Here is an 18,417-nt window from a genome sequence, read left to right as displayed (position 1 = left end):
CAGGCTCTGAGCTGTCAGCACAGAGCCAGACGTGGGGCTGAAACTCACAAACCAAGATACCATGACCTGAGCTGAAGTCGGACTCAACCTACTGAGCCACCCAGGCGCCCCAGGTAGAACGTATTATTATGATATTCAAAGTCATGAAATTTGGCTAATCAACCGCTGATTCAGCTACTCAAAAAAGTCATTATGTCATTTTCTGGTTTACATATTTTACATATGTGTTATGTTCTGTCTTCTAATAATCACCTGTGATGTCTTAGTAATTCATTAAATACCCTATTCATGTGTCAGTCTTAAGTCTATGAATACGATTTCAACCAGATCAATTTGAAGACACCAAGCCATTAAGTTTAATTCTCAAAAATTACGTAGAAAATAATTATGACAAAAAGACTGTATTTCTTCCTGTTTTGTAGCAACTGCAGTAGGTAAATGTGTGTTGAGGGAGTTTACGAAGTAGAAGTGCATGGTTATCTGCACCGATGGCAATGGGAAGTGTTTTCTTCCCACTATATTTCTGTGTCAGATTGCATGCTGCCAATGAGGCTCTGATTTTATTTATAGGTTGATGTTGGAGCACTTTAGTTCAAGTGTATGCCGCTCACCTGTCACTGTGCTCTCTCCTCTCTGAACATGCATTCATTCCTCCGACAAATCCCTGCAGATAGACATGCACAATCACCCAGAACTTCTGGGCAATCTCTCCATCTTCGGTCACTGTCATCACCGGATGGACACTTAGCCGATAACATTTCAGAAGCACTAAGCTTTCACAATGCAAGTTGGACACTGACCTCACAAATCTTGAGGTATAAATTCATTATGGTTTTGTCTCTCTTTTTCATTTTATCAGATGACCTTCATATTGCTGATTAAACACAACAGCAAGTAGAAACAATACAAATAATTATTTAAATAATTTTTAAGGTATCTAAATACGACTATAGTTGATGCTAACATTATTACTAAAGAATACCTTTTTACATGAGGTCCGGCCAGTTTTATGCCTCTTTATTTCTGCTCTCCACTGAGCACCATCAGCAGACTCAGGTGAACTGCGCTTGCCTAACTGATCTTGATCTAACATAGGCATATTTATATCCTATCTCTACCCCAATATTACACCATCACTCTTATAATAGCTAGGCTTTCACCTCATCCCCAAGTGCTGGTCCCATTTGTGGGTCTTTTACCTGGGTTTCTTCTGTGGTCCCAGCTTCTAAGTAGCAAATCTCATAACTTAACCTGGCAGTGAAGGTAGTAGGAATAGAAATAACCACACTTTTTTGAATAATAGTCATGTATTGTTGAGTAATAATGAAGGCAATTCCATTTTTATCACTTGCTGTATATCAGACAGTTTTCTAAGTGCTTTACATATATTAATTAATTTAATATGTGCAACACGGGTCCTCCTTGCCAGCCTTCCTTCTAGGATGACAGACTGACCAGGAATGAATGTCCAGGAGCAAAAGCCTCACTATCCACGGATAGCCACCTTGAAACTAAGGGACTGTGTCCCTTAGCTTGTGTCTTTATCAAAGCACTATCTTCATCAATTTTCTGCCTGATTTCAGGAACCGTAATACTTAATTTTCTACCCTCCTACTCTACCTTGCTGTAGTTTGCCCTGACTACAACTTCAAGAGAGACACGACCTCTGCAACCAGAACCTGCAGCTGGTCAGGCTCCCAGAAGTCCCTGCCCCCATGGGGCAAGTGAGAGGCAAGGAGGAAGTTATGATGCCACATCATTCTATCCTCACATGCCCTGTTCTGCTGTTAAGTTACTGGCCGTGCCCTGGTATCCTGAAATGTGTCTCTTCACAGCATTAATGTTGGGGTCAAGCATAATATCTGGGCCAAACATCACCATGTCCACAGGGAACAGGACCAAACTAACTGGATTCCTAGTAATTCTACATAGCAAGAAGCCATAAAACAGGAACTTGTATTTATTTGCAAAATGTTTTAAAATTACCTTTAAAGGGTAGGTCATAAATCGTGCTCAGAACCCAGAAGTGTAGTGATCAGCACATGTGAAGTAGTCAATGGAATATAAAACAAAGATATGTTTCATCAAGAATTCAGTCCTTTCCAGGTCATGCTAAAGAGATGAGGTAGGCTCAGTCGGTTAAGCGTCTGACTTCAGCTCAGGACATGATCTCCCGGTTCATGAGTTTGAGCTCCGCACCTAGCTCTGTGCTGGGAGTGCAGAGCCTGCTTGGGATTCTCTCTCCCTTTCCCTCTGCTCCTCCTCTGCTCACGCTCACGCACTCTCTCTCTCTCAAAATAAATAAGCATTAAAAAAAATTTTTTTAAAGAAACAAAGTAGGGTAAAAACACACTTGGAATCAGACAGACATGAGTTTTAATCTTGGTCTGACCACTTACCAGTTCTGTGAGGTAAAAAAATTTAGCTTAAATACTGAGCCTATTTCTTCATCTGTTCAACAGCAATGTTGCAATAGTTCCTAGCTTACAGCTTTGTGGTGGGGTTTCAAAATCCTATATTTCAAATGCCCAACACAAAGCGTGGACAGCTCCCAGCTGACACCGCGGAGCCTGCTTAGGATTCTATCTCCCTCTCTCTCTGCCCTCCCCTGCTTTCTCTCTAGCTTCCTCTCAAAATAAATAAAAATAAACTTTAAAAAAAAACTTACAAAAAAACCACTGATCCTCAGGAAATGTTTCAATGATTTAAGTTAATCGCACGAAACTAAAGTTATACACTACCCTGGAAACCCCGGTTATAATTGAATTGATTCACTGGCTGTCTAGTAAAAAGAAGCAAAGGGTAGAGAATCAGAACATTTGTAAGCACCAGAAATGATATTTACCTAAGAACAGCAAGACCAGGATGTAGTGTATTTATTTTTGAACTAAAGGTCCAAGTACATTCTATCTTGACATTTCTGAGGCAGAAACTCCAAAGGCTGTCCAGTTTTATCCACAGAAGAAATCCTCATGAGGATTTAGAAAAGAGAAGTTGAGTCATATGTTGGAACAAGTGATGATTTTTTAGCCTCCCGCAATACCAAATCATGGAAAGATTTCAGAGGTTGTATAAATAAAATATGAATATCAAAGTTCATGGTTCCCTTTCTGCAAGTAATGTTTATCTTTGTTTATGCAAAGAATTGAAAATCAAAATGTGAGTGGAGATTAGCTATTTCTTCCATAACATGTCTGATTTTCTCTGTCTATGAAGGGGAAAAAAGCAGTTTAAAATGTGTTCATTGTTTCATGAAAATCAATTCCCCAGCCCCCTCCCTTTCTGATTTTTGTTACCTACAACAATTTAGCTCCGTTGTTCATAATCCAGATCTGGTTAATCCTCAGCCCTCATAGCCTCCAGATTCTTACCTGCTCTAACAGTTACTTTCAAACTAAATCAAAGCTTTAACGCAGAGTTTTCATTTATGCTAAATTTATATGAGGCAGGAATGTGACATAAAACCTCCAAAAAATGTCTGTCCATTTTAGAGTGTATTAAGAGAAGTATGGTAACCAAAATGAGATAGCAGCTGGTCCCTCTTGACTTTTGGAAAGAAACAAAAACAAAAACAGAAACCCCTCATGTATTAAAGTATTATACCTCTTAAAATTTTAGGGATCCAACATATAGTACCCATTTCTTCCATTCCTGAGTTCAGAACCAGTTGAAAAGTAAGACACAGGAAACCAACAGACAGGTTAAACGGCTTTGTTATTGATAAACTAATTGGAAAAAGTGACATTAGATCTGTGGTACAAAGAGCCTATTAATTTTCTATGCCCACAAGCCCTTCCTGTCCCTGCGCACACACCCAAAACCTACCGCAGCACCTAAGGGAGAGTCTGGAACTGCCTCTGTCCAGGTCAGAGAAGAAAGGGAAAGAGGAAGCTTACAGTCCTTTGATAGATTTGTTCACCCGATTAGGTTAGCTTACCTGCCATCACCTAACAATTAAGTGATTGACTTCACTGTAGGAAGAGTGAGTGAGACATGGGAACAGAGGCCAGTTTTATCCCAGTGGAGGTCCTTCAACAGAGAAACACTGACCAAGAGGAATTTCCCTCCCAACAGCACTCGATTCTAAACCCTTCATTTGGTAAATCAGAGCATGTTGAGAGCGTGGCCAGGAAAGCGGAGACCTTTGAAACCCTGTTTCATAACAAATAGATTCAAGGGCAAGACTACATGGAGTGAACACCTTCCTTCCAATAGCTGAATGCGTAGCTGACTTGGTCTGGTGGCAGAGACAGATATTCTATTTGTTCCTCCATATTTCCTTCATCCTGCTCAGTTAGGCAAACGTATATGACTAGCCCTGGCCAACAGATTGCAAAAAGAGCTGACATGTGTCTTCCCCAGGCTAAGTCAATAAAAGGTCCATTCTTGATTCTTCAGTCTCTCTTTCCATCTGCTTCAGTGACTTGGGGAGGTCCCACATATCAGGTGGTGCACCTCCATTAACCTAGGTCTTAAATGAAAGACAGAGAAGGAGTTCAAGAGTGTCACATCACGGTCTTGCAGAATAAAAGCAGAAAAGCACCTTCCAGAGTCCAGAATCAATTCTGAAACCAGGACCATTCTCCATCCCCAGAAGAGGAGCCCTAGAATACCCACTTGGCAAGATTTCAGAATTGCTGTAGACCAGTGGATACTATGCACCTCTCATTCCTCACCATTTCAAGTTGGAGGGTTTATGACATTATCTTGACCCTATTCTGTTGTATGTTGGGAGTGAAGGATGCAATAACCTGTCTTTTTTGTTTGTAGATTTGTAGAGCAAGAGGGGCCACATGCTGATCTGATATAGAGATTATTGTGGGATCACTCAGAAATCCCAAACTTGAAGCTCAAAGCCTTGATTTAAGTTGCCTCACTTGTTACGGGGTTAAGTGACTTCTATATTTGGAAGAAAGGAGAGCAAACCTATGTTGGCAACCAGAAGGCAGAGCTACACTAGTGACAGTGTTGCTCACTAAAGATTGTCATCCAACGGGGCTGTGTGACTAGCTCTGGGCAATAAGCCATGGGTGGAAATGACTTCAGGTATCTCTTACATGTGTCTGAGTCAAAACTATGCTTTGATTGTGCTTAAGCCATTATATATTTGTGGTTCTAGTATTACAACAGTTAACACTACTTTAACAAAAACCCATACCTGGATGTTGATCAACCATACCACCACCACCACCACACACACACACACACACACACACACCCATACACTCAGTCACTGCATTGCTCACACCTGCTCATATTTTGGACCCGGGCTTACATACATCAAGAGGTTATTTCTGAGTCCCCTCAGCTGGTCTCATTTTAAGTTTCTCTATCATGCTCTCTTCCTGCACATCCTGTTCTTCCTGCCATTTTACTTATCACAATGGATAATTACATACTCATTTCTGTGTACATATATTTAAAGCTTATGTCCAAAACTGATCCATAAGATCCATAGCTTCAAAACCTTTTGTCCACCACAGTAATATACACGGAGTTTGCACTGTGCTTGGCAAACAGCCATCACAGTCAAATTTTAAAACGGCGAGGATTAACAAGTGAGAGCCCATTATCAAGGAAATACACTTTTTAATGACAAGACTACCGCTCTAGACCAAAAATCACAGAGAATTAAAATAAAGACCATGGGGATATTTTTTTTTTACCTTTATTCATTCAGAATACAATTCTAGACCAATCTACAGCCAAGAGAAAACCCTAAGCTTTTAAGTAGTGTTAGCAGGCTGAATAATATAACAGTATCGCCCCCATATGTGCAAGCAGGAAGTCAACTCTCATCATAAAATACCTTTCTAAACATTTATTTTTCCTTCCCATCCAAAAAATGCATTAACAAGATCATGCTTATATAGCTAGTCAGCACAAGACAAATGACAATTTATACTGAACTATGTAAGTCTCGCGGTATAATGCTCACAACGCCAAAATGTAGCTGTTGACCTTTTCAGTGGCATTCACTATGTGGCACTGTTACCATTACACTAAAAGGACTTCATTAGTTTTTAAAAGCCAGAATTACTCAAAAACTTCTGGATCGTAAATAACACGTGGAATATTTCATTTAAGTCTAAAATGGCAGATCACTCAAACCTTTCCTATAGTTCTCCATGTAATATATGTAGGAAAATGAATGTTATATGAGAAGAAACAGACCAAGTTCTTATACTTTTACCTAAAAGTCTAGTTGTTTATTTTAAGTGATATCTATTAATATTTAAATGATTAAAAATAAATCAATGTTAAATATTGCACAAGATCTAAAAGAAAATGGCCACATTACATCATACTACATTGTATAGATAGATTGATTAAAAGCAGCTAATTAGAAGCTTTTTAAAAATTTAAAGTTTCTGACATCATTTTCCACCATTCCATCAATTCTTCCTTTTCCACTTCTTTCCTTTCAGAAAATGACTCCAGTTCAAAATCAACCTAAAGGAGAAAAACAAGAATATTTTGTTACCAACTGCATGTGTACTTTTAAAAGCTGAAATTAAGTAAAAAAATTAGTGCAGTTTTAGATCTTATAGGATAAGCTCAGTATAGCCACCTGAGCTATATATAGTATATCCTAAAGATCTCTTGTGATAAACAAAAGATACTTTCAGAGGAAAAAAAAAATCAAAAGCCATTATGTTTGAAATGTGCTTTGATCTAATAGCCTTGTAGGATTATTTAAAAGCAGATTTTTTTAAGTCAATTTTCCCTCCAATAAGAAGATGTAATTTAGAATGAATTTTCTAACTTTGACTCTTCACTGAGCTTCTCCTATAAACCTTGAGTTTTCTCCTAATAGCTGGGAAAATATGGAAGAATGTAGTTCAGTGTCCTGGTGTCCCAAACCATAAGTTCTGCTTTCTAGAATCTTGAATCTGTTAAAGAAACTGATGGAGGCACATACATCTCCAAACAACCACAGAGGCCAGGGGCCCAGGAACTCAACTCTCAGTGTGAACTGGGAGTTTTCATCAGGTCTGTGGACAATCCCTACATCTACACAAAAGGCTATTCAAAATCTGTACTCCCCAACCCCAACCCTTCTCAGGACCTCTAGATACTTCTGTCCCCATTGCAAACAGAACTAAGAGTTCCTTGGGGCACCTGGGTGACTCAGTTGGTTAAGCTTCTGACTTCAGATTTCAGCTCCGATCGGGATCTCATGGTCATGAGATCAAGCCCTGCCTGTGGGGCTCCTTGCTGGGTGTGGAGCCCGCTTAAGATTCTCTCTCCCTCTCCCTCTGCACCTCCCCTGCTCGCATGCACGAGCGTGCTTCCTCTCTCTGTCACTCTATCTCTGTCTCAAAAAACTAAGCAAATAAACAGAAAAATGAATCAGAAATAAAAATGATGTTTAAAAAAAAAGGAACCAAGAGTTCCTTCATCTGGCCACTTAAGCCCCTAGATATTTAGGAATATGACTATACTCACTACCTCCTTGAAGTTAACGCAGGCCAGAAAGGCTAAGATCCAAATAATTAAATGTTTTACAACCTATTTCTGGGGCTACTTTTTTCCAGGTTTCATTTGCCCAAATTTATCTCTGATTTTAATACATATACAGCCTAATGTACACATACACACAAAGAAAACCAAAGCATCAGTTAAAAAACTCAAGGTATTCTGTTTGCAAAACCAAGCCCTTATACTCCAACTCAGGGGCATGAACAAAAATGCAATAAATTCTTTACAGGTAAGTCTTTCGACTGGAAAGTCTGCAGGCCATTTCCTGGTTCCAAAAATGTAATGCAAAGATAGCAGTAGAATCCTCACCTTCCTAGCAAAATAGGTGGTACCTCCTTAAATGAGATGCACTTTTTGATACCGCTTAGCAGAGGGTCTTTCTCATAATATGTGCTTAATAAAAGTTTGGTTAGTGCCTAAAATCACCTTGCAGGCATGATCAATTTTTCCAAATACTCATTCAGTAAAGTATTATATTGGATGCTGGAAATAAAAAGATAAATGGAACAGAAATCTCATTTAAACTGAAATCACTGTGGCAAATAAAAGTTTAATTTTTTTAAGTTGTCTTTGATGTTCTTGGGTATGTCTTCAAAAAACTGAGAAGCAATAAGGGAGCTTCACATTGAATGGTATAAAATCAACCAAGGAGCCCTTGGTCAAGTCACTTAACTTTGCCAGCTTCAGTTTTCTCATCTGTTAAATGGGGGTATTAGTGGTACCTACCTCATAGGGTTATTACAAAGACTAAATATAAATCACTTAAATATACCTGACACATATTAATTGCTTAATAAATCTTAGCAATTATGATTTCTTACCCCAACAGCAGGGCTATAAGGGACTGCTACTTTCTTTGTTATTGCCAGATACCCTGGAGCTGAAGCTGTGAGTTTATAGTTTCCAGGTACAAGCAATCTCCAGTAATCGCCATCCTTTGCTGTAAGGAAACAAAATATCAAATCACATAATTATGCCATTTTTGGAATACCCAGTATACCTCCGTTTAATTTCTTTGATTCCCTACTTTGAAAGTAAATGTTTATGGAATTTGATAACATTCCATTGAAATCAGTGTTACATTCTCTTAGAAGAAGTAATTTCTAATAGCAATTTTACAAATATTAATGTCAAATTGTCAATAAATCTTATAAGATAATGGATCTTCATAATCATGTCAGGTGTGCCACAGGTAAAAAGATATAGAAAGCCCCCAAACATGGAGTCAGGGCATCTGATGCTGTGTTTTGATTCTGGCCAAGTATCTTGACATGAAGACCCAATGGTATAAGTCTAGATCAGTGCTTCACAAAGTGTGGTCCAAGAAAGCCTCATCAGAAACCTGAGGTACTTGTTCTTGTTTTTTGTTTTGTTTTTTAGATTTTATTTATTTATTTTATAATTTTCGAGTTTTATTTAAATCCAAGTTAGTTAACATATAGCGTAATAATGATTTCAGGAGTAGAATTTAGTGATTCATCACCCAGAGCTCAGCCCAACATTGCCCTCCTTAATACCCATCATCCATTTAGCCCATCCCCTACCAACACCCTTCCAACAGCCCTGTTTGTTCTCTGTATTTGAGTTTCTTATGGTTTGTCTCCCTCTCTCTTTTTATCTTATTTTCCTTCCTTTCCCCATCTGTTTTGTTTCTTAAATTCCACATATGAGTGAAATCATATGATATTGATCTTTCTTTGACTTATTTCACTTAGCATAATACCCTCTAGTTCTATCCACATTGTTGCAAATGGCAAGATTTCATTCTTTTGGATCACCGAGTAACATTCCATTGTATGTATATACCACATCTTCTTTATCCATCAGGGATAAAGAACCCTGAGAAACTTGTGAGAAATCTCCTTCTGAAGATTCAGAATACGTTGTTCTGGAGTGCTGGTCTTGGAGGGACTGCATTTTCAGTTAGTTCTCCGAAGAATTCTTAAGCAGAAGTAAGGTTCACAATCTTTCTCACCCCACAGGTCCACAGCTCCCTCCTAACCTAGGTTAGGTTCCCTGGTCACCCTATAATCACTGAAAGCACGTGCCTTCAACTCATTTGCTTTTCCCTCTTGGTTATACATGCCTGGCAAGCCACCAATCCTGGATAATTTTCGGCCTTCCGCCTGTCACCAGCTGCATGCAGCCAGAGGAAACACACCGTCACGCTCATCAGTCTCCGACACATACACACCAACCTAACTGAGGGCATGGAACCGCCCTGCTTTCCTTCTGGTCCCTTCCTCCCTGGTCCTTTCACACTCTCATCTTCCTAGACCAGTGCATATCAATCACCTGGAAAACTTGGTACTGTGCGAATTCTAATTCACTAGCCCTGGTGTGAGGCCTGAAATTCTGCATTCCTAACCAGCTCCAGGGCAGTGCTGAATTCACCTGCTGGTGGGGGCTGAGCTTTGAGTAGCAAGGCCCTAGTGGACATTTCACACTTTTTCCTTTTTCCTAACACCGCCGACACATCCTCTTCATCCTCACTCCCAGTAGATGCTTTACATCTTATTTCACTATGAAAATGGAATCAGAATAAAGAAAACCCTCATGGCCACCTCTTCTGGTCTTCCTCTGACCCCCACATCTCCTTTCAACAGGTGCCATCATTTATCTCTTTCACTTTACAGCAAAATGTCTGAAGAGATTTGTCAATACTCTCTTTTTTCTAATGTCTCTCCTAGTCTCTCTTAGACCCTCCGATCAGGCTCCCACTGGTCCGTGGAAACAGATTCTGTCGGGATTCTTCACACTGGTTCATGCGAAAGGTTTAGCTTACCTGGCACTCCGGATCAGTCCCTCCATCTTGAAATACTTCCGGGCTCCCAGGAAAATGCACTTGGTTCTCTCTCTACCTCAGACTCCATTCCTCCTTACTACTTTGCCCTCAAAGGGGTGGAGTGTTCCACAGTTTCACTCTTACCTATGTTTCACTCTTACTCCTCAGATTTCACTCTTACCTATGTTTTTCCCCCGTTACATTCTCCTAAAATTCTCATACCATGGAATGCAGAGGAAATCATATCTCTATGGCACCAGGGTTCACAGACAGAAGAGACTTCATGTGGCAGAGGGGATCAAGGTCTGGGCTCCCCGAGGGCTAAGGGAGCAATGTCTTGGCACAGATTCTGGTATATTGGTTGGCAAGATGTGCTGGCCACATCTTCTGGGGTTTTAATAAATATTTGTTAAATAAATAAATAAATGGAGCTTTAAAGGGGAAACGTTAAGGATTTTTAAAATATACAAGTTATAAATGAGGAGGTTAAGAAAGAAGTAATGGTATAGAGTGGTTTGGAAAATAAGGTAAAGGTTCATTAATTATAAGGTCTAGAAATAAATGAGTAGATTATACATAAAAACATATTGTTGCTGGATAAATGGAATGGGACTATGTAGGTTTTCCAGGAAAATACATCCTTGTCTCCAAATAGGGAAAATGGAAACGGCATTTGGAACTCAGAAATAGCTAACATCCAGCTCAATTCTGTTAACATCCTGTTTAACCCTGAATGAGTCTGGATTTTTCATACAGATGAAATAAAGAAATGTGTGAGGAATCCTAGACACTGGCATTTTTCTTTCCTCCTCTTTTCACTCCCTCCTGAGGTCGTCCCATTAACAGCTTATTAGCACTTAAGACAGAAGGGAAAGACACTGATAATTCAACTCCAGCTAGTTCATCTGCCTTTGCCTCAGGAATTCCACAGAATCTCCAGTGGGTGGCACCACCCGGCAGCTCCAGGCTGAGACAGCTGAGGAAAGGGCGCCACCTGCTGCACCCCAATTTCTAAGCCAGCAGCCATCCAGAGTGCCTGATTCGCTCCCACAAAGGAAATTTAACTAGGTCAAAGCTGGGGGAGAGGGAGGTAAAGAGACAGGAGGCATTCAATTGTTTTGCTTAGAATAGCATAAAAATTGTTAACTATAATAACAAGTAATCGTGCTCTGTGTATAACACTAGAGCCTCCAGATCACGGCAGAGAACACCCACCAGATGTAACGTCATGGTCTATTCCTTCCACGGAGATGGTTGCATTGGCAATTGGGTTACCTTGAAGGTCCCGGACGAAGCCTTTAACTCCTCGGTGTATCTGTAAAGGTCAAGAACAACCACAAAAATCATACTAGAAATGATCTGACGACACATCTCTGTCAAGAATCTCCTTATTTGCTAGCAAAATACTGTAGATCCTCATTGTTTAAGGATCAAAATATGCTGAAGAGGCTGCTGAATTTTGTTGAACACTCTTTACACTGCTTTTCCTCAAGTAGACAAATGAGAAAAAAAAAAAACCCTGAAAACTGAAATCTCGTTCTGAGTGAAAGAAAGGCATTAAAGTACCTTCCAAACCACCAGAATGAAAAACAAAAACAAAAACAAAATTGTCTATCACATCTGTAAAGTAGTTCTGGTCTTAGCATATTTCATGACTTTGTCCCTCTTTTATTGGGTCACCTATATATAGGTTGTATGGCCACTGCCAGTTAAGAATAATATTACATTACAGCCCTTTAATATTTGTTCATGTTGAATGAAAACACATACTGTGACTGCTCTTGCAATCGAACAGTATTATTTGCTTGAAAATAAGTGACATGAAAGATCTGTGAACTTCAAAACTGAAGATTCGATTCAGAAAGAAAATGAAGGAGATGCTGTCAAGAATAATGCCCCCCACATTAAGTTGCAGTCAACAACTAAAGCAATACAAACTACAAAAGCAGATTTTTTTCCCCTCATTTTGAAACAATGGTTCAGCTAAATCAATATGTGTTTGAAGTGACAGAGAGTCACTTCAGGTCTCTTGGAAAGTGCTTCTGGAAAACCAAATGGTAATTCATTAAGCTTAATTACTTAACAGAAGATTCCCGAACTCTCAAAGGCTCAGGTTGGCTCAGGTTCCTCCTCACTCAATTTAACCCTAGAGAGTGAATATTCTTTTGCTACCGATGATACAGGAATCCTTCCTACAGAAGGCACAATAAGTGTCAAGTATGCTTTTGTCATCAGAGAATAAATCTGGCAGTGGTACAATGTTTTAGCAAGGGGATGCCCCTGATTATCAGCAAATCCTTTTGCATTTGCTATTTTTTTTTTAAAGCAAAACCTCTGAAACTCTACAAAAATCACATGTACTTCTTTCCTCTAAAGGCAATTTGGGGATCTGAAAAATTTTACAGAAAAGGAAGAGAGATATACATAGAGAAGAAAATCAGGGAAAAAAATACAAACTTTACATTTCTTAAGATGAGGGCTCATCAAAGAAATTTAGAAAGCTTGCAAACAAGCAATTATTTACCTACATGTACTTTATTCATCTTGAGGCACCAAAATCCCGGTATTATCAATATTATAAACCTTAGAGAAATAAATTTTTAAATTTCCTTATCATTGGAAAATAAGCCAAACAATCACTCCAAAAACATATAGTTCACCTGCATTAGGCACAAATACACCCAGTTAATATTCATTACTTTTTTCAGCCTCTGCAACCCAAGATTTATGGTCTGTAGCTTAACAAATAGTGAAATAAGTATCTGTCCCTGATAAGCCAGTTTTTGGAGCAAACTTCTCTGTTGGAAAACTTCCACTGTAGTAATAAATCTCAATAGAAATGTTATGGGCTCTCACAACTCTACATGAATGCAGCTGTCACTTTATGGCTTTTGCAAAGGAAATCACAGAGAAATTCAAATTTCACTCATGCCTGAAGAAACTATTTGCTACACTTGTCCCTGCTGTAATGTTCTCTCCTCAGATTCCAGGACATCAATCAACCAAAGCTGGAGAAACAAAGAACATCCAGAAGATTCTCCACAGTTACTAAAACTGTGCATAGCAGTAACCCTTAAGCCCTCCTATACTTAAGTGTTACCCAGAGAGCTTGCTGAAATGGAGACTTGGGGGTCCTACCATGCAGGGAGTGGGATTCAGTGACGGAACAGGAAACTCATTTTTAACAAGAATCTAGGTGATTCTGGTGCAGGCACCCATGAACCATTCTTTGTGAATTTTGTGAGGAATTTTGAGAATTAGACTGTTCCAAAGCTATTGAGAGAGAGGCATTCCACCACAGCAAACTGTACTAATTAACTTTACAATTCCAATTCCTACAAACATCCCTTTAAAACTCTGCAAGAGATTTCCTCTCAACCAATTATAGAATTAGACCCCCTAATCACCTATTTTCCATGAGTCGTAAACTAATCCATGGTTAGGCTTTAGGTCCAGGTGTTCAATTACTAATTCCCACCATACTGTGCCTCATTGTCAATGAAATAATTTCAACACAGAACTTCTGGCAGTCTTCACTCATATGTTATCAGCCTTTGAGTCCCTAACTTAGAGTGTTCTATGAAGCAAGTTGGATGAGCTCATTGTAAATATCACTCTTCTTGCTTCTACACAACTTGCACCGTAATACTGATGTCCTATAGGGTGGACCACTTGATCTGTGGACAGATCACATTCTTATTCCAAGTGGCATAAAACAGGTCTGTACAACCCTCTTCTTTTCAGTTTATTTCTATATAAATTGATATAGCTCTTAGATGAATTAATACATGCCTAACTGCCACCATAAATATAACAAATATTCTCCTCTTTCCTGATGGTATACCTTTGTGGGTTTTGTTTTATATTGAGTTTTTTTCTTAAGAACAAGACTTAAGCAGCAGCTGAATCTGTTTTTTCAATTGATGATCAGAGTAATCATCTTACTGGTGTTTCAACTATAGTAAATCTTACAGTAGTCCCAAGAAGCCTTTGCTGAACCACCAGGACTGGATTAGGGACCCAGTGTACTGCCACCGATTTTGTAATGGACTTTTATTTTAGCATTTATCATCCTCTCTTGTGATTAGGTATTGATGTCTCTGAACTCCACTAATATGAAGTCAGTCACTATCCCCAGTGCCTCACCATGTGCCTAGGACACTAGAGTAGCTGAATACATTTTTGTTGAAAAAATATGTAAATAAAATGAAAAGCACTGTATTAAAGAGACATTATCTGATATCTAAATGGAGAACACATACCAAATAGCCCAGTCTTACTTCCTCTACTCAGAAAATACATTTACAGCTCTCCTTGAAGGAGACACTATTAGAGGGGTTCCTATCAAGGTCATTCTAGGGTCGACATGGCTAATTATCCTTAGCCTCTGTTGCTGAAAATGCCTTTCTATATTAACATGAAGCGGGATTCCACTGATTGAAAAAATCCTGTGTAATAAGTAATTTTTAATCATTGTGAGTAACAGTGGATCTATTCCATGAGAATCTCTTTTGGTAAGGTACTATATGGATATCTGACACATGTAAAAGAATACTTGAGCTGATTTTACAGCTTTTTAAATGCATCAGTCTCATATGCATGTTTGTATGTCAACATATATGCAAATAGATTCACGTTTATTTCATAGCATTTGTTTGTATCAAATTAGTTTTTAAATTAATCTGGACTATCTGCTGGCATGTGAAACTGATATCACCCTATCTGGCTTTGGGTGTAAACAGACATATACAGAATGCAATTTGAAGACTGTCACGGCACTGCAGGCAAGGAACAGAGTCTTTAGGTCTGTTTCGCCCCCATGGCCGCTGGTGCCAATGTCTACATAGTATAGAGATGTGGGGTTGGCAGGGTGTGGCCTGTATTGAGTCTCAGTAGGTAAGGTATCTAACTCTGGTAGATGATGAGATTTCCCCTCCCCCCCCCCCAAATTCTGTACAGACTCCACAGGAATGGTTATATAAGTGCCTGTCTAGTGAAGATCTAAGTTTCTGTCATCAGAGGCAATATGGCATGGTGATTCTGGAACTAGATAGCCTGGTTTAAAATTCTGCCTGATTGGGGCCCCTGGGTGGTTCAGTCAGTTAAGCGTCCGACTTCAGCTCAGGTCATCATCTCGCGGTTTGTGAGTTCGAGCCCTGCGTCGGGTTCTGTGCTGACAGCTCAGAGCTTGGAGCCTGCTTCGGATTCTGTGTCTCCCTCTCTCTCTGCCCCTCCCCCGCTCATGCTCTGTCTCTGTCTCAAAAATAAATAAAATATTTAAAAAAATAAAATAAAATAAAATAAAATAAAATAAAATGAAATGAAATTCTGCCTGATTGACTTCAGGCAGGCTGTTTAACTTGTCTGGTCTCTGATTCCTCACTTTTAATTCAGGGATGATGATGACGATGAAGATGATGAAGATGATGAAGATGACGATGATGATGATGATGATGATGATACCACTTCCCCCACAGGTTTGTTGTGAAAATTAAATGCATTAACAATTACATGTAAGGCGTTCAGAACAATGCATGGGAAACAGTAAACACCCCATAAAGGTAATTATTATGATTACCTGAGATCTAAGTCGAGGCTGAGACAAGTGGAGCATGTGAGGCACAGAATTTAAGGAAGCACTCACACTCAGGTGCTAATCCTATACCCACGTGCCTCCAAGAAAAAGTGCCTCCTTAAATTTTGGGCCCTCAGTGCCTCACTTACCTCACTCTTGTCCTAGTCCTGCCAGGGATGGCTGACTGGCCCAAGATGAGCAGGATGGAGGAGGGTTCTAGGACTGCCTGGCTTAGAGCAATATGAATGAAAACAGGGTATCACGTCACTTCCCACAAATCTCAGTTTAATCAGTTCTCAGGGAATATTTATGAACCACAAAATCTCTGACAAATGAAAGCCTGTTTGGACCACTACTGACATGTTTTCCAAATGTAGAGTCCTCATTATGAGTCAGATGGACTCCTCTGGACCAGACTCCTCTGAGGAAATCATTGTATGCCAGATTTAAATGCTCTTAGATCTCCCATTTTATGCTGGAGATGGTGTTTACCTGCTCGAGGTAGCTAATAAGGGAGTTTTTGTTATCCTCCCAGTAGCTCTTTAGAGTCTCTTCAGGTGGAAACTTTTCACAGCTAAGCTCCACGGTGATCTCGAAACAGTTGCTGCTGAGGTAATTGAAGTCTTGCATTCCTGCCAAAGCACCAAATGAAAAGTCAAAATACACATGTGGAGACTAAAACTCTACACAAGCCGTTCTGCTGAATGGAGAGCCAAGTAAAAGACACACCAACCAGTACATTTTGAGTAGCCTATGGGAAACCACAAGGAAAATCACCTCCTGTAAGGGACAGAACAACATAATTGGGAGACTGTTACTGCCTTAGAGCACAAAATCTCTCAGGTTCTTAAGCATTTACTTAGTGCATTGCTGTTGTAGGGTGCCAAAGCAGGCATCAACCGTGTTCCGTATTGTTGGCATTGACTTCAAAGAAGAAAACTGGGAACAATGACATCCAAATGACAAAATAGGGGTTTTCTTACCATCTTCCTCGAAAAAGAATACCGATTTGGGCAATCACCCATGGAACAGAGTGCCTTTGTGGAAGGCTGAGAGTCCAGTGTAGAAGTTCCAGTACACCATTGGTGGAAAAAGTCGAAGATTGGATGCATTGAAGAAAATGACAGTAATGGTTTTGCTTTACTTGTATCACCCCTTCCCCACGGTGGCATAGCTCAGTGCCAAGAGAGAACTTTTTCATCCACGATTCCTCCCACAAGGAAAAGTAGGATCCTGTGAATGAGCTGTGCTTGTCACAGCTTCTTTCTCATCCCATCCAGAAAACTAAAGTATGCTACATGGCTTGGCTGAGCAAACAGTAGCCAAGACTTTCAGAGTGCATCAAAGGGATGTGAATCTTACTAACCATGTCACAGATCCCATCAGGAAGCCTGCCCATTAGCTGCTGGGGCCACCTTTCCTGAATATCCACCCCCCACAATGGCCCACAGGCACTCCTAACATTCTGCATACACCATCCACACACCTCTCACCCTATAGCCAGCTCTCTGTGTGTGCCACTGACAATAGCAACAGCAAGCATTTGAAGATGTCTCATGAGTCATACAGCATGCATGAAGCTGGCCCAGATCTGCAGGCCTGAGAGAAAGGACACAAATTTGAGCATTTAGCACTGCCCTGGGGAAAACAAACAAGAGTCTATCAGCAATTGATCTGGACCTTGTAGGATCAAAAGAAGGCATGCAATTTTAAGTATTCTCCCCCTAAGAAGTTTGGAGCAGGTATGTCACAGAAAAGGTCTGGGAAAGCCTCAGAATCTCTAGCAGGGCTAACAAGTTATTACTCTACCAAAGCCAGTCAGTAAAGACAGAAGGAGGTAACTACTTCAAATGTGAAGGCAGAAACACAAGACTTCAAGGAACATTAAAAAAACAAAGGAAACATGATACTATCAAAGGAACACAATAATTTTCTGGTAGCCAACTGCAAAGAAATGGAGATTTGTGATTTTCCCAATAAAAAATTCAAAATAGTTGTTTTAAGGAAGCTCAGTGAGCTATAAGAAAACACAATTCAATAATAGAAACACAATTCAATGAAATCAGGAAAATAATATGTGGACAAAATGGGAATTTTAACAGAAGACAGAAATCATAAGAACCAAACAGAAGTCTGAGAGCTAAAAAGTATAAAGAATTAAATGGCAGGGGAGGAGTGGGTATAATGCAATAGAGAGCATTAACAGAAGACTGGATCAAACAGAAGAATCAGTGGGCAGAAACAGGTCATTTGAAATTATCCAGTCATAGGAAAACAAAGAAAAAAGAATGAAAAAGAGTGAAGAAAGCCTACAAGATTACAGAATACCATGAAGAAAATAATCTACACATCACTAGAGTCCCAGAAGGAGAAGAGAGACAGAAAAGGCAGAAAGGTAATATCAAGAAATAATGGTTTAGAACTTCCCAAATCCAGGGAGAAATTTGGACATCCAAGTTCAGGAAGCTCATAGGTCCCCCCAAAATTTCAGTTCAAAAAGATCTTCTCCAAGACATATTATAATAAAACAGCCAAAAAATCAAAGACAAAGAGATAATCTTAAAAGCAGCTGGTG

At 39.6% G+C, this 18,417-nt stretch overlaps 1 protein-coding gene across 1 annotated transcript in view; it reads right to left on the bottom strand.

The window, feature by feature from the left end:
* Nucleotides 1–5,569: 5,569 nt before the first annotated feature.
* The window catches only part of CPE (carboxypeptidase E), a 115,723-nt gene continuing 102,875 nt past the window's right edge, over nt 5,570–18,417 (bottom strand). Inside the window, exons 6-9 of the mRNA XM_060653828.3 lie at nt 16,335–16,474; nt 11,483–11,582; nt 8,304–8,422; nt 5,570–6,453 (exon numbers count right to left, since the gene is read on the bottom strand). Of these exons, the coding sequence (XP_060509811.1) occupies nt 6,355–6,453; nt 8,304–8,422; nt 11,483–11,582; nt 16,335–16,474 (458 nt within the window). The 3' untranslated portion in view covers nt 5,570–6,354. The remainder of the gene's footprint in view (nt 6,454–8,303; nt 8,423–11,482; nt 11,583–16,334; nt 16,475–18,417) is intronic.

Source organism: Panthera onca, chromosome B1 (assembly GCF_046562875.1).
Source record: "Panthera onca isolate mPanOnc1 chromosome B1, mPanOnc1 haplotype 2, whole genome shotgun sequence".
Taxonomy (NCBI): Eukaryota; Metazoa; Chordata; class Mammalia; order Carnivora; family Felidae; genus Panthera; species Panthera onca.
The sequence above is the reverse complement of the archived record's forward strand: the minus strand, read 5'-3'. Positions and strand labels throughout refer to the sequence as shown.